Below are 26,780 nucleotides of genomic sequence, written 5' to 3' on the forward strand. Positions count from 1 at the left end.
TTGTTTCTTTCTGTTCTTTTCTCAACCTTCCTACGCCCTTCTACCACGTCCTTTCCTATTTTATATTTTTTTTAACTCGAGTCGAAATGAATATATTTTTTAATTGATACCTGATCGTTTTTTTCTTTCCTTTTTTTTTCTTCTTTTCTCACCCTTCCTATACTCTTCTACTACACCCTTTCCTATTTGATATTTTTTAACTCGAGTCTAAATGAATACATTTTTTTTTAATTTACACCTGATCGTTTGTTTTTTTTTCTTTTTCTTTTTCTTTCAATATCTTTTTGTTAACCCTTTCGTTTTTTATTCTTTCCTCTCTCTCTCTCTCTCTCTCTCTCTCTCTCTCTCTCTCTCTCTCTCTCCATCCCTATCCCCCTATTTTTCTATATCATCTTTATCTATAACTATCATGGGATAAACAACTATGGCCTTTTTTCCTGTCGAAAAATTTCCAAAGTTAATCGATTACTGTCCGTTTTCGTAACTTTGGCGAAAAGTATATCCATTAACAGACAGATAAATCAAACCTACGAACCTACGATCTATATCAACGAATTATTCTTATAAATAGTACGATCTTACAATTATTATAAGCCTCCCTCTTATTTACATATTTTCAATATAATTATATTACGCTTACTACAATCATCGTCTCGTTTGATAATCACTTTCGCTTGATAATTAGAATCATTAAGATATAAAAAGGAATTCGTTTCGTTTCGTTTCGTTTACGATCGACGATATCTCTTAGAATTCGTTTAAACAAAGAATATTGTTTTCTTGTTGTTTTTCTTTTTCTTTTTTTTTTTTGTTCTCTAGAGAAAAGAGTTAGTCGTCCTACGTTTCTTTCTTTTACAAATGACAAATGATATATGTTATCTCTTTTCGTAGACAAAAAAAAATTATCAAAAACAGTTACATATATTTTTTTTTCCTCGATAGCTGTTCGATACTTTATTGCCGTTTACCGAATTTTTTCATTGACTCGGAACTTTTCTTTTCTTCTTCTTCTTCTTCTTCTTCCTCTTCTTTTTCTCTTCTTTATTTTACAAAGATACTATAGATCGGGCCCTCTTTCCATTTTATATTTTCACGTTTCCCTATACAATCCCTTTGTCCTGACAATCTTCGCAACTCGAAGAATTCTGTTATCAACGTGAAAAAGAGAAAAAGAAGAAAATAGGAAAGTGGAACCTTTCTCGTCCTTCTTCAGACTTCTTTCATCTTCAAAACAAAAAAAAGAAAAAGAAAACAAAAAAAAAATAAAGAATTCTTCTATAGAGTTTAGTTCTCGTTCGATCCAAGATTATCACCGTTCTGTTCCGATGTAACTCGAAGTTAATGTTCACTCTATCAAGAAAACATCACTGTATCCATTTATCTTATTCTCGAACGAAAATTCTGTCCTTTGATTCCGTAAGATGAGAAAGGAAATAAATACAGGGTGTTCGAAAAGATTGGGACCAAACTATTTACCGAGGTCAAATAGATAAAAACAAAGTTTATATGAGTTTATATCCAAAAATGCTTTATTGAAAGGTATTTAAAGATTTTGATAATTTATAGTGGGAATTGTAAAAAATGTTCGAATTCATGATTTTCTAATTCTTTCTTTCTTTTTTGTTTGTATTATAATTCTCTCTTTTGTTGTTACGTTTTTTATGTATTATAATTCTCAATGATAGTTATTGTTTATGAAAGATATAAGTTTGAGAATGTATTCAAAAATTGTAAATGTTATTTCTAATATAGTTGAAATATCAGAAAGAATTCGGCGATCATTAATTCGACGAAATCAATTTTCGAAAATTTCTTATAACTGTCATAAAAAATTATAAATATATAATGTTTGAATGTATTTTATAATCTTTGAAAGTATATATCTTAAATAAATATGGTTATATAATGAATATATTTAATTATAAAATATATGGAATATATTTTATATTAATATTTTATATCTTTATATTTAATTAATATATTTCATTAATATTTGATATAAAATATAAAATATTAATATAACATATATTCCATATATTTTATAATTAAATAAATTCATTATATAACCTTTCAAAACATATATCTTTTCAAATGAAGCATTTTCGGACCTAAATTTGTACGAACTTTTTTCATCTTTCATTTGATCTCAATGATACGTAGTATAAATTTGGTACCAATTTTTGGACATCCTATATATATATAAAGAAAACGGAGTAAGACAGAGAAAGACAAAAAAAAACAAATGTTCTCATCCAAAGGAATCACCAGTTGGCTTATTTTCGTTTAACGAAGATATTTTCGAGTAGTTCCTTAGTGATGACGCGATGTGGCCTTGTAGGATCCTCCGTAGGTTTCCCATACAATCGGCTGTTGATGACGTAAAGCTTTGGACTGAGCTCGCATCTAACGTTGAACCACCAGTCGCAAACGAAGACGACCTGACTGAATTGCGTGCCATTCGGGCACAAGAATGTCGCCTGTCGGCCATCTATGTCGCAATAATGCCAAGCTTGGCATCTGGTCTCAACGTCGGCAAAAAACCCTGGATAGGGCTGATCGTCGCAATAGAAATTCGTATACGGCACCTTTCCTAGCACCGGATAATCCGTTCCCGGCCGACCTGAAAAATGTTAGGAACAAGACTTTATTTTATATAGAATCTGAAATTAAAACTGATTGATATCTTTTAACGTAACAATGTTTGTTATTATTATTTAACGTAATAATAATTATTATTGTTATTTCATAAATCATCGATAATCGATAATCATTTTTATAATTGTTAATAAAGAAATTAATTCAATGGATAATTTAATAATCAATCTTCATCGATCCTTTAAGAAACTCTAAACACGAAATTTTTATAACGAAAATTTGAAGTTGAATTAATTTAAATTAAAGAGTATAATTCTTGGTAGCGTATCTTTAAAATAATATTCAATTATTCCCAATTTATCTGATCTATCAAAATTTTTATAAAATTTATATATATATATATATATATATATATATATATATATATATATAAAGAAAATTTGTTGAAATGCAGAGATACATTTATCAAATCGAAAAAAACATAAAGAAAAGAAATTAATTCATTCGATAACTTAACCAATCTCCACCGATTCACGAAACCTTAAACACGAAATTCTTATAACGAAAATTTGGAATTGAATTAATTTTTAATAAGAGCAAAATTCTCGATCTTTAAATCGTATCTAAAATAATATACAATTACTCTCGATCTATCCGATCTATTAAAATTCTTCTAAGATCGTATATCATAAACGTTTCCAATCTCAGTGTTTTAAAAATATACACACACGTATATATATATATATATATATATATATATATATATATATAAAGAAAAGAAAATTTATCGAAATACAAAAATGTATTTATCGAATTGAAAAAAAAATAAACAAAAGAAATTAATTCACTCGATAAAATAAATTAATTTCTAATAAAAATATATACAATTACTAAAAATAATATACAATTACTCTCGATCTATCCGATCTATTAAAATTTTTGTAAGATCGTATATCATAAACGTTTCCATTCTCAATGTCCTCAAAATACACACACACACACACATATATATATAAAAATTTATTGAAATGCAAAAATGCATTCATCGAATTAAGAAAAAGAACGATAACGATCAACGCTGATAAGTAACGATTTATGGCAATTCATTTCGATTTTATCTTTCTCCTCAAATCCATTTTAATTTTAACCTATGTCCATACATTTATAAATTCGCAAGTTGAGTAAGTCATTGTTTGCTTAGAGAGCTAGCAGACGGAATAAATTGAATTCCGTAGTAGTACGTTGGAAGTTTCATAACACCATTGGAACATCTCTAACTTGCTATAAGGTATAGAAGTAAAAGGCCCTACTATTTCTCTCTGTGCTACGGCATAAGAATATTAAATGATAGCGGAAAGCTCCTATCTCTTAATGATAAAAGTCAGAAGCTCTCGCGTTACTATAATCCCTTTTTATCTCTTTTGAGACACGCTCGATACTCAAAGAGAAGGTCTCGTCGCTATTATATTGTAAAAAAAATCTTACGTCTCATTTGACTAAAAAAAAACTTAAGAAAATAAATGATCATAAATTTTGTTCCGACAATAAACGTGGAAAACATTAGGCAGATATGTATCTATATATTTTTCTAATCGACCATTATCGTTTATTTGTTTATTTCATTTCTTTATAATTATACGATATAACAAACGTTCGTAAATTTTTTTGTTTTTTGTGATCATTAGAAATTTTATCATAAATTTCTTTATAATTATACGATATAACAAATGTGTATATATATATATATATATATATATGGATAGTTTATTTTGAAAAATTATTAATGTGTTCATTTTTTTTCCTTTTTGATGATATATCACATATGCGATTAATTTAGCGCAAACATTTTATTTATAACTAGTAAATATTTAATATCTTAAAAAATACTAATGCTTCGTTCAATTTAAAATTGTCCGATAAAAGAAATCGCGTAGAGATTGATTATGAAAGTTACGTAAATCGAATTTCCATAGACATACAAAATATATTTCGAGTATAAAATATATTACATATATATAAAATAATATATAAGATGTATACATATATAAAATATAAATATATAAATATATAAAAATATATTTGTGATATTTAATTTTTCATAAATTGAAATTAATTAATTTTTACAATCGACTAATTACAAAAATGTTCGAAATCCACTTACAACCCCATAAATATATATATATATATATATATATATATATATTATTTTAGTTAAATTCGCTTAAAAGAAATGTATATAATCAAATTACATATTGATAAAGCAGTAAAAACATTATCAGACTCGACATAATTAATTTCTATTTTTCAATTGACTAATTGCTAACCTTTAATTTTCTCGAATAAACAAAAAATAGATTTACGCCACTTTCAAAATAAACGCTGTATATATACGTACGTATATACATCATACATATGTATCAACGAGATTTCAATTGGGAGGTAAATATTTCAAAACAATTATCAAACTATATTCTCTATTCGGTATTTATACTTTGTCCCTTAGCGGATACCAACGTACGAATACACATTGTAGTTATATCAAATTAATCGATAATTACCAGGTACAGATAGATAGATAGATAGAGAGAGAGAGAGAGAGAGAGAGAGAGAGAGAGAGAGAGAGAGAGACAGACAGACAGATAGAAACAAAGATAGAAAAAGAGAGAGAGAGAGAGAGAGAAAGAGACAGACAGATAGAAACAGAGATAGAAAGAGAGAGAGAGACAGACAGACAGATAGAAACAAAGATAGAAAAAGAGAGAGAGAGAGAGAGAAAGAGACAGACAGATAGAAACAGAGATAGAAAGAGAAAGAGAGAGGGAGAGAAACGATCTCAATAATTTCAATATAAAGCAAATACCAACTTTCGATCTAACCTGTTTAGAAATATCATGATATTTTTTCTTTTATATATTTAAAAATTTTATTAACCTCGTTATCTCTTTCTCGAAAATTGGCATCTCGAGCTACTCACGTATCTCTCTATCTATCGGTCTATTCATCTCTAGTCTCAGTCTCCATGATTTACCAGGAATATACTCTAAAGCCTCTCGACTGTTTGCGGATTAGAGAGAACAGGAGAAGACGAGAAGGAGAGAGACCTATCCTCGCCGATTAATCGGAGGAAATGTTGAGGAAACATCGCTGCAGAGATGCAACCTATATGCTCTCTCTCTCTCTCTCTCCCTCTCTTTATATATATGTGTGTATATATATGTGTATATATATATACATATATCTAACTTTATCCAACACCTGTATTACCAGCACAAAGCACGACTATGTCCTGGCCAGGTATCGACGTACTTCGTCGGCTGCCAACTGCACAAGGTACGAGATTCAACACTTAAGTATGTACATCCGCTTGTATACTACTAGACAAAGAGTGCATATGTATCTATATATAAATAGATATCTTTCTCTCTCTCTCTCTCTATATATATATACACACATATATAATTTATATATATATATAGAATATATATATATTATAGGTATCTATACATGAGTAGATATATATATATGTATGTATATATTACACACACACACACATATATAGATGTATATGTAAAAAGAGAAAGAGAGAGAAAGATGTATAGAGTGAGTAAAATACTGGTAACATATTATCAAGGTCGAGAATGTATTCAGGACCTAGTATCAAGGACCTTCCCCATGATCGTGATCGTGATCGTGATCGTGATTGTAATCATGATCGTGATCGTACATCTCTGATACAACTTTGAATTAACTATCGCGTTATATTAGACAAGTCGTTGTGTAATTACATGTCTCTCACCTGACAAAGGTTTAATCAGTCTACAATCTATTCCATAGAACCCTTTCTCTTTCTCTATTTAATCTAATAAGACGAAATAATGTTTATCCGATTCAACATCTCTATCTCTATCTCTTTCCCTTCATACTCGAACTTCGAACTAAATGGTAATCACATTTGTCCACTCAATTAGTTGAGAAACCTTCTCCTACGATCATCGAATCATACGTTCGGTCTACCGGAATAATTTTCATCATAATTTTCTCATTTCCGATTCTAACTAGCCGAAGAACCGAACGATATTCGTCATTTTTCTATCTCTTACTTTCTATCTCTCTATCTTTCTCTTTCTCTTTTCTACTGTAAAAATATCGCGTAAAGTAAGATACAACAGGTAGAGAGAGAAAGAGAGAGAGAGAGAGAGATAGCTTGTAGGTTTATTTTAGAGGCTAAATTACTTCTAAGAGAACTCTTCAGTCTCGATTTACCGAGCTGGAATAAATAAATAAATAAACGTCTTGCACATTGAATCAGATTGCATTTTCTTACGAAGACATCGTACTTCTGTTTTACTATTTTACTTTCTTTTTTTTCTCTCTCTCTCTTTCTCTCTTTCTATCTCTATTTATCTATCTTTCTTGCATTGAATGCACAAAGTCCTTCTAACAAGAATACGCTTTTTCTCTCTCTCTCTCTCTCTATCTCTTCGTTTCTTGTTATATCGTCATTATTATTGCCGACAATTACGGAGACATTTCTACGTTTTTATATCGCTCTTCCCCTTTTTCACGAGACTCGATATAAAAAAAAAAAAAAAGAAAAGAAAGGGAGAAAAAGAAATCAGAGACGAGAAGCAAACATAAAAATAAAAAAAGGACGAACTTCCGACGATCTCTTTCTGAGAATCTAACGTATCTCTATCGTTGTTATTTAATCATTTATATTAAAAGTTAACAAAGACGGAACGTGGCGTACACTTTGATATATTTATAAGTAACCTATCTACCTAATTAAATTCGATAAGTATGCATTTAATCAATTATTAACGAACATGTTATTATATATTTATATTAATCAATGAAATTATATTATTATTTAAATTTACTATTAATAATTATAATATTAATAACAAAATTTCAATTATTCATATATATATTTATATTATATATTTATATTTATTACAATCATTTTTTTTCTAAATAGTACAATGCGTTAACCTGTACAATCCAAAAAAAGGAAGACAAAGAAAAAGAAGAAGAAAAAAAAAAGATTATTTAAATCATCCAACAATGTCTTAAATCGTTAACAATGCGTTCATTGTTGCACCGACCTTTTTTTGTGCTCGGTGGGTAGAAATGAGAGGGAAGAGAGGAGTAATATTTGAAGTATCCTTTTGTTAATAAATTTATTTATGTATCCGTACAATCGTACTCCAGCTAATTTCGTATAAATTCGTAAGAGAGATTCTCTTAATAACATTCATTGAAACAGTGTCGTAGCATTCCGCTTGTCAAGAACTTCTCTCTCTCTCTCTCTCTCTCTCTCTCTTTCTCTCTCTCTCTCTTTCTCTATCTCTTTCTCACTCTCTCTCTCTCCTAGCAAACACACTTACATGAGAATTTCAGAACTCACATTTCAATGTTGAAGAGCTTCTTAGCGAATTATAACGAGGCACACAAAATTTTGTCTCACCACTGACGACGTTGAGAAAACAGAGAATGATGGAAGGGGGTGAGAGAGGGAGTAGGGAGGGTAGTAGGGAGGGAGAAGGGGTGTTGGTAGTAAGGTTGACGTTGCTCTCGCTAAACAATTTTCCTTCGCTCGAAAGTCTCGTATTCTATCGTGCAAGTCGAGTCCTTTCGCTACCCTCACCACCCACTCCCACCCCTATCCTCATCCCCATCCCTATTCACCAATTTCCACGTTCTCCTTTTGCAGACTCCTTTTCACTTGTCGACCTTTAACCCAGCATTTAAACGCAAAATATTTGATTATTTACAAAGCACGTGAGCACGAAGTAGACGTTTCCTACGTACTTACGTTAAAGTATGTAGAAATCAATAATTCGAGTTTTCTCTAAGTTCTAATACACACCTTCGCGTACCAATAAATCTCGATTTACGAACGTTACTATTAGTAGCTTGCTTTTAAAGCTTGCTTTTATCGTCGGTTTATCTAATGACACTTCTCAATTAATTTCACTTAATTTAAACTTTCGAGAGATTATACAAAAAGTAATTAAAAGAAAATAAAAAAAAAGGGGAGATTAAAAATAAAAAGAACGTTTCTCATTATAGACGTCTCATCATCTTTGTCATACAAACGACTTCTCTTTCTCTTTCTCTCTCTCTCTCTCTCTTTCTCTTTCTCTTTCTCTTTCTCCCTTTCACTCTCTCGAGACGAGAGCTCGATAATTCGTGTCACCGAGCGAGCTACTACGTAGTTTGTTTCAGAACATCGTTCAACGATGTTGTCCGGATCACAATAACATCCACCTGTCTATCCATCCATCGTCCATTCTTCTCTCTCTCTCTCTCTCTATTTATATCCCTTTCTCTCTCCCACTCTCTCTCTCTCTCTCTCCCACTCCTCCTCTCTCTTTCTGCAACAACGGTTTCTCGAATCTCATTGGACAACGTGGATAGTTCCATACGATACATCGTAGCCGATTTCATCGGTCTAGAGATAGAGAGCATACCGTGTGTGTACATCTACCAAAGATAGAGTTAACGTGATAGAGAGAGGACGAGACGGTTTACTAGAATGGCCAAGTGCGCCAAAGATATATATATATATATATATATATATATATATATATATATATATAAAGAGAGAGAGAGAGAGAGTATGATCACGAACTCGTCTAGATCGCATAGCTACCATCCATACAAAATTCACAACTTCCACACCCGACACTTTTGTCCGACCTATTTTACCTCCGAAAGAGTATCCGTGCTCTCTTGTTATACATATTTCCATCCGAAATAAAAGCTTACTGTCCATCTTTCTTTCTTTTGCATCTCTGTTTCTTTTTCTTTCTCTCTTTCTCTTTCTTCATCTCTTTCTCTCTCTCTCTCTCTCTCTCTCTTCTTTTCCCTTTGTTTACGCTAACGATATACGATATATATTATAATTACAATTTTTCATTGGAAAGAATAACATCGTATTACCAACGACGTCGTGTCTCTTCTTTTACAGAAAATATAGAAAGGAGCTAATGAAAAAGAAAAAAAAAAAAGAAAAAATTTCTATATCGACGAAAAAAATCAATGTTAGGACGCCATTTTCCTTTACGCTAGTTTGCGACTCGATTATTTCTTTTTTTTTTTTTTTTTACGACATCAATCTTCCGAGCTTCTTTTTTTATTTTCTTTTTTTTGTTTCTTCTTCTTCTTCTTCTTCTTCTTCTTCTTCTTCTTCTTGTAAAATGGTCAATCTATTTCACGAGCGTTCAGGAACACTGGCAAAAGTTTTAACTTGAAAGAATAATGAATGACAGCGTTCCTGTTCTCCTTTCTCGTTTTTTCTTCCTTTTTTCTCAATTTTCTTCTGTTTTTTTTATTTTGTTTTGTTTTTTTATCTTTTCTTTTCTTTTATCCCCAAAGGTTGAGACTTATTTCTCGGTAGAAAGACGAAACGTTTCTTTTTTTTTCTGTTTTCTTTTTCTTTTTTTTTTACGCGACATGCGCAAAGGAAGGAAGTTCTTTTTATCGTTTCCTTTTCTTTTTTTTTTCTTTTTACCATTTCTTTTTTCTTCTTCTTTTTTTTTTATCTTGCTTCAGAACATACCTTCGAATTAATTATAAATATTTTGCGATGATGGAAAGAATAAATAAACGGGAAAAATAAACTTCCGTTTATTTCTTAAAGTTTTCCATTTGTGTTTCACTTCTTTCTTCCTTCGTATAAAGAATTGCATCTTTTATATAATATAATATTACAAAAATGTAATATATCGTACAATGCCAGTCAACGACGAAATAATAGTTCACTTTACTTTCATTAAATTTCTCGGTGGACGTTAATGACAAAGATGATAACACTGATGGTTTCTTTCTTTCGTTTTATATATATATATATTTTTTCTTTTTGTTCTTCTTCTTTTTCTTCTTCTTCTTCTTCTTTTATACGTAGTATACTATATGTCAAAACTTGCGAAACTTCTGGTGCGGACGAATTACTTCTTTAGAGTGGCTCTCCCCGTTGACTTGCCCTGGCTAAACTCAGAAAATCTTGGTAGGTCGCCAAACCGTAAAATTCTCGAAAAGAAGAGAAAAATCGCTGAATTCGCATGGTTCCCTTAAAGCAATAGGGAAAAAAGTACTTTTCTAGATTTTGCTTCCGTTCTTTCGTTTCTTGATATGGGAAAATTTTCTTAAAAGATTCTTCAAAATTCAAAGAAACAAAGAAAATTCCAAATAAATTCAGTCCGAATAATTTTTCAAATATTTTGAAAATTTGCAGAGGATTGAAAATTTAACAAAATAAAAATAGATCAAAAATTACTTCAACCGATGGTTTCGCAATTCTAAATGATTCTTTTAAAAAATTAACAAAGAAAATTATTATCTCAAAGTTCCTAAAATCAAAACTCTTAATTCTATCTTTCGATCTTTCTCTTAATTTCTAACTTTCGACGATCGATCAAACGAATCCCCGCTTAGGAATTAATTTCCTTCCGTTTATAAGCGAACGAGATAGCATTAAACAGCATTAAATTAACGGTTGAATAATTCTAATTCTAGTTGGTTGCTTTAGTCTGATTCGCTCGACCAAATCGTCGCAAGCGAAAATCTCCTGCATCGAGCGAAATGAATGAATAGAAACCGTACTTAACTCGAGTCGTTACGATGGTGTGTGTGTTCGCGAAAAAAAAAGTAAAATAGAAAAAAAGAAAAAAATGAAAAAGAAAGAAAAAAAAATTGTGTCGACCCTAGACAGGTTAAACATTTAGAATTATTGATTTTTTTTAACAGACTTAAAATTATTAATTTTTATTAAATATGAAATAATAATCGCACGAACGCGCATGGACATTACATATTACACGTTATTTAATTCACGTTGTTATGATGTGCGTTTGCGAATAGAACAAAAAAAAAAAGAAAAGAAAAAAAAAACCGTATCAAACCTAAACATTAAAAATTATCAATTTTTATTAGATATCAAATAACAATCGCACAAACGCACACGGACGTTACATATTACAAATTATCTATCTCACGTTGTTATAGCGTGCGTTTGCGAGGAAGAATAGAAAAAAAGAGAAGAAAAAAGAAAGCGAAACATAAACCTCGGCAATCCTAGACAGATTAAACATTTAGAATTATTACTTTTTATTAAATATAAAATAATAATCGCACGAACTCACACAAACATTACATATAACGCATTACACGTTACACGTTACGTTCGATCTCGTGTTATTTTCTTCCTAGATAGAGACACTAACAAACTTACAAACAAACGAAGCTAGAAAGAAAGAAAGAAAGAAAAAAAATAAAAGAAAATAGGGGAAGTTAAAATGTAAAAAAAAAAAAATAAAAATAAAAAAAGAAAATTATTACAAAGAAATTAGAAGAAGAAGAACTAACCATCCTTTCAATTTAATCCAAAATTTACAATTGCATCATTTTCAAAATATCTATACCTTGTTCTTTGCAAACTAACCTTCTAGCATTTGTCAAACGAAAGACGAAGAAATTTTATTCACTCTTCGAACTTCTCACACCCTTTCCCTCCTCCCACCCTCTCCCTATATACCTTCAATTCCATTTTACGTTCTAGTCTGTCTCCGCTCGACTCGTAAAGTCAGCGATTTACCTTTTTCCTTCTTTTATTCTCGATGTAACACGCACATATATACATAAACAGGTTGCTTTAATTCGATGCATCTGCCAACCATTTCTCTCTCTTTCTCTCTTTCTATATTTCTATCTTTCTATCTTTCTATCTTTCTCTCTCTCTCTCTCTCTCTCTCTCTCTCTCTCTCTCTCTCTCTCTCTCTCTCTCTCTCTCTCTTTCGTTCTCGCACTTTCATTTCTTTTTCTAACTTTGTCCTCTTCCCTCCTCTCTCATCTCACTTTATTTCTTTTCTCGTTGTCGTGCGTTATAAAACGACGTGTGCAAAGGAGTCTCGTATAAACTTTACTTTTATGTTTTTAGAAAAATGGAGAGAATGGAATAAGGGAAGTGGGAAGGACTAAAAGAAAGAGAATAAAGAGAAACGGTTGAAGCTGAAGGAAAGAGGGAAAAGCTTACATTTCCTCATTTTCTGGTTTTATATCTTTCTCTCTCTTTTTCTTTCTTTGTTTCTGTCTATCTCTGTCCGTCTGTCTATCTATCTGTCTCTCTCTCTCTCTCTATTTCTCTCTCTTTCTCTCTCTTTCCTTACATTCCACCCTTAAACTTTTCCTTCCAACCCTTTCTCCAAGTCTGGTATTCTGCCCAACCATCCTATCCGAGATCGTCTAGATTCTCAAGTATTTTTCATCGTTTTACCTCAGATTACAGGATATGCTAAGGGAAAAAATAAAAAAAAAGAAAAAAACTCGAGTAAATCTTTCGCGTTCTTTTGTCTCATTGTTTAAAGATAAGTAAGTCTTCTTAAGAACTTATAGTAAAATAGGAAGGAAGCGTGGGAGAAAAATTAAAACAAAGTGAAAGACAAGAGAGGGAGAAAAGAAAATGAAGAGTATGGAAGGGAAAAATAGAAAAAAGGAAATAATAAAAACAAAATGACAAAGAAACCATGTCTCTTACGAAATTCAAGTAACGAGAGTAAGTTAAGTACTTAAGACACTCCTCGAGAAATACTTCATCCTAAATTCTATTTGTTTTAATTATTCGACACAACGAATAAATACAATTATCGATTGTCTATCGAGGATCTAATTTTAACCCTTTAACTGGGAACATACCGAACATAATCGTGTTCTTTTTCTTTTTTTTGTTTTTCTCTTTGTCTCTTTTTCTTTCTTTTCTTTTCTTTTCATTTAAAAAATTTTTTTTTACTTTATTTTTATCACCTGTCAATGCAGTTAGGAATTAAATCGATAAAGTTTTTTCGTCACGATGTATTTATTTATTTATTTATTTATTCCTTTTTTTTTTTTAACTCTCTTTCATATCTCCAAAGTGTAAAGCACAAAGGACACGTGGTGAAGCAATAGAATTTTATATAAAAAAAAAAAAAGAAAAGGAAAATAAAGAAAAAAAAATGAAAATAGAGACAAAATAGTTTCAGTTAGCTATTTAGTTTTTAATCATATTTTTTATATGTGTAGGTATATATATATATATATATATATATATATATATATATTACATTTTATTATTCGTCGTAATAAAAGAGAAGATCTATCATATTCTCCACGTACAGACACACGCACACACAGCAGATGTACGAATGCACACACATTTTTAATCACACACACACACACACGTACAGTACATACGTATAGAATACGAATGCACGTACATATCTAACCAAATACACATACACACACACACGTACGAATATGAACGCACGCACATATATAACTCAACACACACACGTACAAATACGAATTCACGCACATATATAATCTAACACATACACACACACACATACAGAGAAACAGAGGATGCACGCACATATCTAATCAAACCTACACACACATACATATACACATATACAAGGTGGTCCCTTATTCATCTCTAGTCATTTTCACTGATGAAGAAGAACGTTTGCAAAACGTGACCGAAGTACGTCCATCTTTTTTTACTCTCGTACCAACGCGACCGGATTACGGATACGATCGACGAGTCGCATTTTCTTCCGAAACGTCGACGAACAAGTAACGTTATACCACATAACTCGCGATACGAAATGGGTTACCCCGAAAAGAAGAGAATGAAAAAGAGATGGTACAGGAATATAGGGTGTGGAGAAGGAAGCAGAAGGGGTGGAATTCTCTAATTCTACATTCTGACATATCAGGCATAAAGGCAAATAAAGCAAAATGTAATAAACGAGGTAAAACCAAACGAAACAAAACGAAACGAAATGAAACGAAACGAAACGAAACGAAACGAAACGAATGAGAAGAAGCTAGATGAAACGGGATGAAATGGAAACGTTGAGAGAAGAGGAGGGTAAGGGGAGATGGGGTAAGAGCAAAGAGAGAGAGAGAGAGGGAGAAAAAGTAGTAGAAGGAGACAAAAAAAAAAGATGAAAATTTCTTACGGTACTCTCGCGGAATGTACGCATTACCGTCGGCTTCCGTGCGATATAAAGTTAACTGAAGTTCTTCAACAAGAGGAAAGGGAACGCCAACATGAGAACGTGGGGTCAACAAGCTTTTAACGACTCAACGTATATCAAGACTCGAACTATTTGACGAGAGGAAGAACTCACGTATGTACGTGTAAATACGGATATACGTAGGTATATGTTATATATAGTATGCTATTGTTGCAGTTACTGCTGCAACAAAGAGAATGGGCAATCTTCTTCTGTGCATTGTGCAACATTAGATATCGCATTTATCTTAACATTTGTTTCTAAGAGACGTTCTAAGAGATATCGTGTTTTCTCTACGATAACGTAAGTGTGTAAGAACGAACGATTAAATTAATATATAAACGTCTGGATTATCTTTCGATCTTTCGTGAATTTCGAAATCGATTTGAGCGAATCGAATATCGATTGATAGCGCTAGTAAATATTTTTGTTTAAATATTTATATTCGTTTAGGGAATCTTTTTTTTTTCACTTTCTTTTTTTTCTTATTTTTTTTTTTCTTTCTTTTTTAGATAGCTAAAGATCGATAAAAAGAAAAGTTTTTAAATCAATCGAATTCATTAATGTTAATCCGGGTCCGAATTGTATATTTTCCTTTCCTTTTTCTTTTTCGATAGAGATACATAATTATTCGATATATTAATTATCTAGTTCTTCTTTCTTTCTAAGAAACGATTTTATTGAATAAATAAAAGATACCTTCGGTGAGAGTTGTAGAATTTCAATCGTCGATATGTTTCTTTCAAATTGTTGGAAGAATGTTTTTTAAAATCGAAAAAAAGTAGAGAAAAACACGCGAACCTTTAGACTGTTTTATCTATATTATTCATTCTTTTGTAAATTCGAAAACTCGTCTAATCGTTGACATTCCCTTCGCTACGATATATAATAAAAACGAAGTGAATTTTTTTAAACGCTCGTAATTCCGTTTCGTTCGAGTAAATCATCCATTCGAATATTTTCTAACTATTCGAATTTTTTCTTCAACACGTCGTGAAACACTTGTTTCTTCTTACCCCCGATGTTCTACATATATACATACATATATACTATGCTATTGTTGTAATTATTGCTGCAACAAAGAGAAACGATAAGTTTTTGTGCATTATGCAACATTAAAAATCACATTTATCATAAAATTTGTTTCTAAGAGACATTCGTTGTTTTCTGTACGACAATAGTGTGTAAAAACGAACGATTAAATTAATAAATAAATATTTGAAGAATATTTCGATCTTTCGAAATCAATTGGACCAAATCGAATATCGATTAGAAGTGCTAGCGAATATTTGTATTTTCGTTTCATTTAGAAACTTTTTTTTTTTTCTTTTTTTTCGGATAGCCAAAGATTGATAAAGAGAAAAGTTTTTTAAATCAATCAAGTTAATTAGAATTATTCAAGTCGAATTATATATTACCTATTCTTTTTTTTCGATTGCGATAAATAATTATATAAAATATTAGTTATCTAATTCTTTTTTTTTCTGAAATAAGATTTCATTGAATAAATAAATGACGCCTTCGCTTTCTTTTTCTTTTTTTGTTTTGCAGATAGCCAAAGATTTATAAAAACAAAAGTTTTTAAATTAATCGACTTAATTAGAATTATTCAAGTCGAACATATATATATATATATTTTTTTTTTCTATTACGATAAATAACTATATAAAAAACATTAATTATCTAATTCTTTTTTTTTTCTGAAATAAGATTTCATTGAATAAATAAAAGACGCCTTCGCTTTCTTTTTCTTTTTTTGTTTTGCAGATAGCCAAAGATTAATAAAAACAAAAGTTTTTAAATTAATCGACTTAATTAGAATTATTCAAGTCGAATATATATATATATTTTTTTTTCGATTGCGATAAATAACTATATAAAATATTAATTATCTAATTCTTTTTTTTTTCTAAAATAAGATTTCATTGAATAAATAAAAGACGCCTTCACTTTCTTTTTCTTTTTTTGTTTTGCAGATAGCCAAAGATTAATAAAAACAAAAGTTTTTAAATCAATCGACTTAATTAGAATTATTCAAGTCGAACATATATATATATATATATTTTTTTTCTATTACGATAAATAACTATATAAAATATTAATTATCTAATTCTTTTTTTTTCTGAAATAAGATTTCATTGAATAAATAAAAGACGCCTTCGCTTTCTTTTTCTTTTTTTGTTTTGCAGATAGCCAAAGATTAATAAAAACAAAAGTTTTTAAATCAATCGACTTAATTAGAATTATTCAAGTCGAATATATATATATATTTTTTTTCAATTGTAATAAATAACTATGTAAAATATTAATTATCTAGTTCTTTTTTCTTCATTGAAATGATTTCTTGAAAATTAGGAAACTCGACTAATCGTTGACATTCCCTTCGCAAGGATATGTAATAAAAGCGTGAATTTTTAAAAGAATTTTCGTAGTTCCGTTTCGTTCGAGTAAATCATCCACTCGAATATTTTCTAACCCCTTTTTTCTTCAACACCTTGTGAAACTCTTGTTTCTTACCCTCGATATTTTTTCATCATTGACATTTTATACATATGTACATATATATATGCATATATACATACATACATACATATATATGTCTCGCATCAACGTAAGTACATTTTCACATAGGGAAAACATTCAGTGTGCAAACTCCATTATATCGGAATTTTCCCCTATTTGAAGGGCAAAAACCCTTTAGAAGAACACATTTTACGATCGATCGAGGGAATGAAGTTAGTACCTACTCACGAAGGGTTCCTCTACGATGTTAACAACGAACAAGAGAGAAACTGAGTCTTGGCTAAGGGTCGACGCAAAGACTATTGTGTCAGGTCAGCACTCGCGTTTCACGCTTGTTGGACACCTGCCTCTTCGTCGGGGCCGAATTTTTTTTTTTTTTCTTTTCTTTGTCCCTTTCTCTCCCTTTTTTTCTTTCTCTTCTGGTAATTGCTCTTTCAGACGAGCTCGTTACAAGGGATCCGATAACTCTCTGATTTTTTTTTCACGCTTTACACCTTCCAAAAAAAAAAAACAAGAAAAAAAGGGCGAAAAAAAAATTCCCGTAAAGTTATCTAATCTGATCCTTGGATTACCGTTGAAGTCAAGCGAAGGGATTGATCTGTGACAACGATATAAAAAAAAAAGTAGAAAAAAGAAAAAGGTATCATCTACATAGGTGATCTTGTAAAATAAATTCCAACAGAGTATGTTTTATTAAATATAAATAAGAAGATAGGAAGAGAATGGGGTCGTTTTCGAACTATATCTATATATTTCGAGACTCGAGGGAGTAGATATATATTTATATATCTATATATATGTGTATATATATATATATATCACTTGAGGTACAGCATCAGGTGTCTTGCCGTCTCTTCATCGTTCCTCCCTTCTTCGTCACCCGTAAACTTTCTTTCCTCGTTTTTATTTGCTCCGATCGAAGTAAAAAGAAATAAGAAAACGATAGATAGAAAGAGAGAGAGAGAGAGAGAGAGAGAGAGAGAGAGAGAGAGAGAGAGAGAAGAACAAGCTGCTAGAAGAACGTCTTCACGACGATCGATTTCAAAAGAGTTGACGTTTCTATAAAAGAAAAAAGGAACAGATCGAGATAGGAAGAGAGTAGGAAGAACGGGAGGAAAAAGAAGGAAGATAATATTATAATTGTAATTATGACGATTAATATATATCTCTGTATATGAATATTTTGAATGAATATTTCATAAATGGAAGTATGCGTAAGAACATTTATTTATTTATTTATTTATTTATGTAGAATAGTTAAATTTCATTTCCATGAGGTGTTCAGATTTATATAATTATTTCTATATTACTTGTAATATCTACGTTACTATAATTCATATTTATATATATATGTATGTATGTAGGTAATATATATATATATATATATATATATATATATATATATATATATAATATAATAATTGTAATGATGATAATTAATATATATTTACGTATATGTATATAAAGTTTTATAAATGGAGTATGTTTAAGATCATTTATTTATTTATTTATTTATTTAAATATTTATTTAAATATAATTAAAATTTATTTATTAGAATAATTATTTAAATAAAGTAAAATTTATTTATTGAAAATTACTTATTTAAAATAATTAACTTCTAATGTCAATTATTTTAAATAAATAATTAAATATTATATATTTATTATATTTATTTATATTATTAAATAATTCAACGTTAACTATTGAAAATAATTAACTTCCATTTCAGTAGGGTATTCAAAATTATATAATTATTTATAATGTCTACATTACTATAATTCATATATACACATATATCACATATGAACGTGTTTAAGATCATTTATTTAAAAAAAGAGTTAAAAAGAAAGTAAAAAAAAAAAAACAAAAAACAAAAAGAGAAAGAGAAACACAAGGTTGTATTGGGTACGACACGACGATGTCGTATTCGTGAAAACGTGAAAACGTGAAAATGTGATAACAAACATCAGACGAGTCACAAAAGACGTAACTTCGTTCGAGATGATCTTGTTTACGTACCAGGTATCGATTTACCGAGATCGAGATACTCTCGTACAGAAGGACTGAGAAATCCTGGTGGAACGGCAGGTGCCTCGTTCGTAGGATTGTTGCGTTCGTCCACTGGTTCTGTTTCCTCATCGTAATAGTAATCCTCTTCCTCCTCTTCCGACTCTACCGGCTTAGCCCTCTTCGATATCTTGCTGCTACTACTACCACCACCATTACCACTAGTACCACCACTTGTTCTTCGCTCGCCTTCTGCAACGTGAAAGAAAGAAAAAGAATCGATGTCAAACCTTTAAATCGATGTCAACCCATTAAAAACGTTTTGTATTTTAATTTACGATCGCACTTTTGAAAAAATTGTTCGTATTAATTGGTCCTTTTTTTTGGTTTTTTCTTTTTCTTTTTTTTTTTTTTTTTTTTGGATTTCACCAATGTGTTCACTGTGCAACTACGTTTGCATTGATTTCTCTATCTCTCTCTCTCTCTTTTTTATTTATTTTTTTTATTTTTTGAATTGAAAGAAATCGGTGTTTTGAAAATGATTGTATTTAACATTTCAATGCAAAAATTTCAAGATCAGTTCAGATAAGAATATTATAATAGATATAAAGATAGATTTGTGTGTGTGTGCGTGTGTGTGTGTGTGTATGTACATATATATATATATTATTTAGTAGAAATAAATTTTATATAAATATTCGATAAAAGTAAAGGGGAAGAAGAAAAGAAATAAAGAAAGTGAAAGTAAATACTAAAAGAGAGAAAAAAGAAGGATGTACTTTTACGTGACCGACGAAAAATGTGTCCGTTTAAAAACCAATTTTTATTGAATAAAAGTCCGTCGATGCGTGTACAAGAATCGCGATATATAATTGACATTTGAATAGAAATATCTAATATTTTTTATCCATGCAAGTACAACCTTTACACACACACACACATATATATATATATATATATATATATATATATATATATAGTTGCTTTCTCTATTGAAAATAATTGAAGTAATTCGCCATCAAAAAAGAATCATTGACATTTGCGAACATGCTTGTTATCGCATTATATCACGTTACAACGGGTTCTTGCATTCCATTTAGAATTATTATTATCATTATCATCATCATCATCATCATCATCATCATCATTATTATTATTATTATAACTAGGTATCATTTTTAAATGATCTGAAAAAAAATCTGACGAATTTTTTTCATCATTTCATAAATCCATAACAGTATTCGATCGTTTTTGTAAAAATAGAAAAATCAAAAAAGATCAACAGGAAATAAATAAAAGAGAAAGAGAGAGAGAGAGAGAGAGAGAGAGAGAGAGAGAGAAAGATAGATAGATAGAGAATTTCGAAACGATCTTAGAACAACAAATAGAGTAGAAGAAAAAAGAAAAGGAGAAGAAGATGAAGGAAAAGAAGGAAAAGAAAAACGAGGAATCGTTTCTGATGAAATAACAGGAGGGACACCTTTCGAACGAGAAGAAGAATTCGAAGAAGCGAAACGAAATCGAAGTTATCGCGCGGAGTAACGTAAGAAAAGAATTGAAAGCAATCGTTTCTTCCTTCTTTTCGAGCCAAAGATGAGAAACGGAGGGAAGACTGTGAAAATGACAAGTGGTGAGAGAAAGAGAGAAGGAGAGAGAGAGAGAGAGAGAGAGAAAGAGAAAAACAGAGAGAAAAAAAAAGAAAAAAAGAAAGAAAGAGATAGATAGATAGATAGAGAGAGAGAGAGAGAGTAAATAGAGGATGAGAAGGGAGGGTTTTGTAGGGAAGGAAGGAAAGATTCTTCTCAACGGAAAGTCGTTTAAACGGCGGCCCTTTTAATGGCGTAAAGAACGATCCAACGCTTTTGTACTCTTTCTCTCTCTCTCTTTCTCTCTCACGCACACATACGTACAAACTCATGTACACGTATAAAATCGCGTATACACATATAAAATCCTTTAACCGTGTACACTCCTGCTTTCCATCTTCGAACTAGCATCTCTGCTTTCCTCTTTCTCACCTTACTCCCTCTTTCACATCTCGACGAGCATCAGAGCGTCTATACGCGTCGCGCACACACACACACACACACACACACACACACACACACACACACAGAGCATGTGCGTGTGCGTGTGCACAACATTTCTTGTATACACGCAACGCGAGTTTTCTCATCAAAGGAGAACTAATTACGCGGGTATCCGTTGGTACCCACCCACACCCAACCAACACCAACACCACTAACACCACCACCACCACTACAACCATCAACACCAACACCAACGTCAACATCAACACAGATACCAACACTATCGACGCACCAGCAAGTACTACTAGTACGGTACGATCGAAGTTACGATTCACGGCATTTGCGATGAAATTTCCGAGAGTAAGTGAGTTTCCTGATAGAGAAGAGAACGAAATGGAAAGAGAAAAGATGGATAGAGTGAGAGATAGGAGGAAGAAAAGTGGGTGGGTGGGAGGTTAGTAGGGAGGTTGGTAGATAGCTAGATACGAAGATGAAAACGTAGGAATGAACGGACAATGCTTCGGGGCTAAATTCAGACTATGACGTAGTGCTTTCTGTCTGTCTGTCTCTCTCTCTCTCTCTCTCTTTCTTTTTATCTCTCTCTCTCTCTCTCTCTTTCTCTTTCTAGTTGGGTACTGGATCACCACGCTACGGTTTAAATAATTAATCGATCTAAAGCGTTCTTTCTCTTTCTCTTTGCCAAAACCAAAAGGATTCCTTTTCCTTTACCCTTTCTCGTCTATGCCACGATTTCCTACAAACGTATATGCTACCTGACGTTTTCACGTTAGAATATTATCGAGGATCCAACTGGGAATGAGTTACTGGAAAAGAGAGGGACCGAGTTAGGTGAAACTAAACTCTCGTACCTTGCTCGAGGCGCCGAACATTTACGCTCTCTCTCTCTCTCTCTCTCTCTCTCTCTCTCTCTCTCTCTCTCTCTCTCTCTCTCTCTCTCTCTCTCTCTTGGCTCTTGTATACAAAGATCTGAGAGAGAGAAAGAGAGAGAGAGTGAGAAAGAAAGTCGGAGGAGTGGGTGGTGGTAAGGGTAGGAATGGTTTTAGATATTTCGAGAATGTCGGAAAATCGTGAGAGCGAAAACGAAGCTTCAATTTATTCGAATTTCTTTCTGTTTATCTTTTTTTCTTTCTTTCTTTCTTTCTTCTTTTTTTTCGTCGTTTTTTTTTCGTTCATTTCTATAGCTACGTTCCTCTTGCACATTCTTTAATTTTTCCGTCCCTATTCCAACGTATAATATAATGTATTAAGAAAAATTAATCATTAATCATTCTCTCTATCTAATTCTCTACTGGCAATTTTTCTTCATTATGGTTCGTTTGATCATGATCTTCCATTAGGTTATATATCTCTGACGTGTTTCCCTCTCTTATGTCATCCGAGACAGAAAGAAGGGTAGTTATAATGAGGGGTGCAAGAACAAGAGTGTCAAGCTTCCTTTTTTCTTTCTTTCTTTCTTTCTTTCTTTGTTTCTTCTTTTCTTATTCTTTCTAAACAAAAAAAAATACAGCTAATGTTTTCTCTTTCTCTTTTTTTTCTCTTTCTCTTTTTTTCTCTTTCCCTCTCTTTCGTCATATTTCTCTAGTAATTTATTGAAGTTAGTACGTGAAAGCATTGTCGAGATTACTTTGGTTTTTGATAGATCGATTATATTAGAAAAGAACATACCGGATATATCGAAATCATTTCGGATAAACAAGAAACATTTTTTTAATACCGATCGATCATACAAATATCCTATCGATCCTTCGAACGAATCGAATAACGAATCGTCAAAAATCTATTCGTTTCGTGATCAAATTAAATCGTAATTTTCCACATTGACGAAATGGAAGATTGTGTTGTATTAAAAAATAAAAGGAAAAAAAATGGAAACAACAAGAAAAAAGCATATTGAAAAACCGTGGAAATAGATGAGGAGAGATGGATCGATGTCAGAGTTAATTTGTATAATTAATAATAAATTAAATGGTCTTCCATTGAATGGACATTTTCAACGAGATGATACGATATATCGTATCATTTAGTTTTCTCGTCCTTTCTTCGAAACTAGGACGAGAAGATATAACAACGACGAGCATGGTTGTTTAATTAATGAAATATTACATCTCTTTTATGAATATTACATCTCTTACGAAAGAAACGAACCGAGACAGACAGAGACAAAGATAGACAGAAAAAAAAGAGAGAGAGAGAAAGAAAAAAAGAGAGAGTAATAATAATAGTAATAATAATAATAATAGTAATAATAATAATAATAGTAGTAGTACTAGTAATAATAGTAGTAGTAATAATAGAAAATATCAAAATAAAGGATAAGAATAAAGAAGCGTGGACTTATGACGACACTTAAACTATTATTATCTACTTTTAACAGACGTTCCATAAAATACGTAATCACTGAAAGTAACTATGTACATACGACCATGTCCCAAATCCTTCGAGTTAATATTTATTATCTTAATATAGTCGGTCAGATAATATCTATTATCTTAACCGTGCAGATTAAACGATTGTAATTATTCGACAGTATAATAATCAAATATTATCAATGTTTTATAAATCATTTTTTTTAGATACTGTATCTATAGCTATTTTACTGTATTTATATCTATAGTATTCTAAAAAGTGAAATTTTCTATTGCTAAAATTTCACTATTGTTTCTATAAAAGCAACGAAAAATATTTATTAATAATTCTATTATTTTAATAGTTGTATAAACAATATCGAAAAATGTATGATTCGTTCGATAATACATCTCTCTCTCTCTCTCTCTCTCTCTCTCTCTCTCTCTCTCTCTCTCTCTCTCTCTCTCTTTCTCTCTTTCTCTCTATCTAAATAATAATTTTAGAAAATAAAAATGGCGCATGTAAACGTATCATCAGTAAGGTATCGCAACTCGTATCTCTTCAAATTTTCTGTTATTATACATAACAAGGCCAATCATAGCTTAGCGAATTGCTCGTTCGTTCGTATATATCGTTTCGTAATTAACTGTCAAAGGTTCGCTGCTTAATTAATACATTTCTCTCATCGATACTAAGGCCATTATTAATTACCAATCTATTGATTCATTAGAACAACGAGAAGAGACAATTCGATCTGATCTCTCTGTCTGTCTCTTTCTTTCTTTCTTTTTTCTCCATCTTTTTTTAAATTCTGTTTACTCGTCTTCTTTCATTGAATAAATTTCTCAACGTTTAATTACTTTAAAAACAAATTATTTACCCATGTAACAACACATATACAAATTATAACAAAAATGTAACAAAAATACAATATATATATAGGATAAATGGGATCGATAATATACATTTTTTGAGATTAGTAATATGCATTGAAACATTACAAAAAGAAAGAATATATTCAAGCTTCGTCGCTAGCATCAGTCTTTGTTTGTCCAATTCGAGCGACACGCGAGCATTCCTCATTGTTCTATTTCCAATTAATCCGCAACGTTTTGACGCACAAAGTTTACTCCGTCGATGAGTTAATTAGCTTCTCCCCTCCCCTTCGCTACTCCTTCCCGTCACGAACATACCTATGTCTAACGGGATGAGCGAAAATAGATATCATTCACCTTTCTCATACATCTAGTATGTTTCCTTGCGTTAATTCTCTCTTTCTTCATATATGTATATATATGTGTGTGTGTGTGTATGTATCTATAACTACTTGCTTCTATAAAAAAGATGAAATATATATATTATATATTGTATTATATATATTATAAATTGTATATTTATATTATATACTATATTATATATTATATATATATATATATATATATGAATTATAGTAATGTAGTATAAATAATTATATGATATTAATCCTTCACTTTTATCTTTTTATAATAAAATTCATTTACACAGGTACGTCAACAAAAGCGAACTCTTGCTTCTTTTTTTTTCTTTTTCTTTTCTTTCTTTTTTGTTTCTTTTATATTTTTTAAACAAAATTGCAAAAGATAATAAATTGATATGTTGATATTATTTGATTATACGTATATATATATATATATATATATATATATATATATATATATATATATATTTATATATATAAAGATAATAATTCTCAAATATCGAAACATCGATAAAATGATTAAGAGAGAGAGAAAGAAGAAGAAGAAAAAAAAAGAAAAAGTTTTGATTTAAAATGAATTACATAGATACAACATTTTATTCGATCTCTCCTTTGCTATTACCTCTCAACGTTATCATCATATCATCTTCCCTTAGCTTACAAAAGAAAAAGGATAGATCGTGTCGAACCAATTTCCTCTTGGAAAAAGATTCGCGAAGGATGAACTACGAGATATTGCAGTACAGGTACGATCAAAAGTAAACGATCGTTTTGCATTATTTGATACATTTTTGTGATGATACAGGCATTTCGACGACTAAAAAGCATGACACAAACTGAAAAGAGTGGAAATAGGAAGAAGATGCGTATACGGATATACATACATACACACATCATACATACATAAATACATACATACATACATATATATTTTATATATATTGCGAAAGACTCATAATCGGTATCACGCTCGGCTAAATACGAATTAGTGAGATTATATATTTATAGGAGATACACATATCAAACAGTCACGTCGAGATTCCCATTGCTCTTACCAGTTTAGCGATATCATCCTGTTCATGTCGAGTTTTCCACGAAATATGGAAAGTCGTTAGAGAGAAAAAGAGAAACAGAAAGAGAAAGAAAGAGAGAGAGAGAGAGAGAGAGAGGGAGGGAAAGAGAGAGAGAAAAAAAGAAACATTCGTTGTTTGATTTTCATCCTCTCCCTATTTTCCAACTCCCATCTTTTTCCACCCCTCGTCTACAAATTCTTCTTCTTTTCCTTCTTCAACTCATTCAACCAACCATCTCCACTCACCAACCATATCTTTCTATCTAACTATCTATCTATCTATCTTTATCTATCTTCATCTACCTTGTGGCCCTCTTCCCCTCGTGTTTTCTCTTTTCCTCTCTTTCTCTCTTTTTCTCTGTGTGTGTATCTCTCTGTCTCTCTGTTTCTTTCTCTAGCTAGATAGCTAGCTAGCTCGCTCTTGTTCAGTCGTTCGTTCGTTCGTTCGTTCGTTCGTTCGTTCGTTCGGTCGTTCGGTCGTTCGTTCGTTCGGTCGTTCGTTCGTTCGTTCGTTCGTTCGTTCGTTCATTCGTTCATTCGTTCGAAGCTCGTCCTTCCCTCCCGGGCAAATTTTCATGCAGCAAAGCGATATTAAAGTGCCGTTTCCCTGGGATATTTGCGCCCCGACAAACGCAGGAAATAGCTACGTCCTCCGACTTTTTTCCTTGATGTCCTCTTTATTCCTATCGTGGACGTTAAAGGAATAAAAGAAATAGATAGATAGATAGATAGATAGATAGATAGATAGATAGATAGATAGATAGATAAATAGATTGAAAAAGAAATAGATAGATGTATATATATATAGATGTATACAAGGTGTCCAAAAAGATTAAGACCAAACTTATATCACGTATCATCGAGATCAAATAGATGAAAAAAGTTCATA

At 31.1% G+C, this 26,780-nt stretch overlaps 2 protein-coding genes across 14 annotated transcripts in view; one reads left to right on the forward strand and one right to left on the reverse strand.

The window, feature by feature from the left end:
• LOC127071180 (RING finger protein 17) overlaps positions 1 to 26,780 on the forward strand; it is a 231,870-nt gene that overhangs the window by 155,753 nt on the left and 49,337 nt on the right. The window lies entirely within an intron of this gene.
• Positions 1 to 26,780, reverse strand: part of LOC127071204 (uncharacterized) — a 69,945-nt gene that overhangs the window by 5,612 nt on the left and 37,553 nt on the right. Inside the window, exons 2-3 of one of the 2 annotated variants that reach the window (XM_051010225.1) lie at positions 19,198 to 19,437; positions 2,266 to 2,620 (exon numbers count right to left, since the gene is read on the reverse strand). In XM_051010225.1, the coding sequence (XP_050866182.1) occupies positions 2,274 to 2,620; positions 19,198 to 19,437 (587 nt within the window). In that variant the 3' untranslated portion in view covers positions 2,266 to 2,273. Of the gene's footprint in view, positions 1 to 2,035; positions 2,621 to 19,197; positions 19,438 to 26,780 lie in introns of those variants that run through there. The other variant, XM_051010224.1, reaches the window with a different exon arrangement.

Source organism: Vespula vulgaris, chromosome 21, assembly GCF_905475345.1.
Source record: "Vespula vulgaris chromosome 21, iyVesVulg1.1, whole genome shotgun sequence".
Classification (NCBI taxonomy): Eukaryota; Metazoa; Arthropoda; class Insecta; order Hymenoptera; family Vespidae; genus Vespula; species Vespula vulgaris.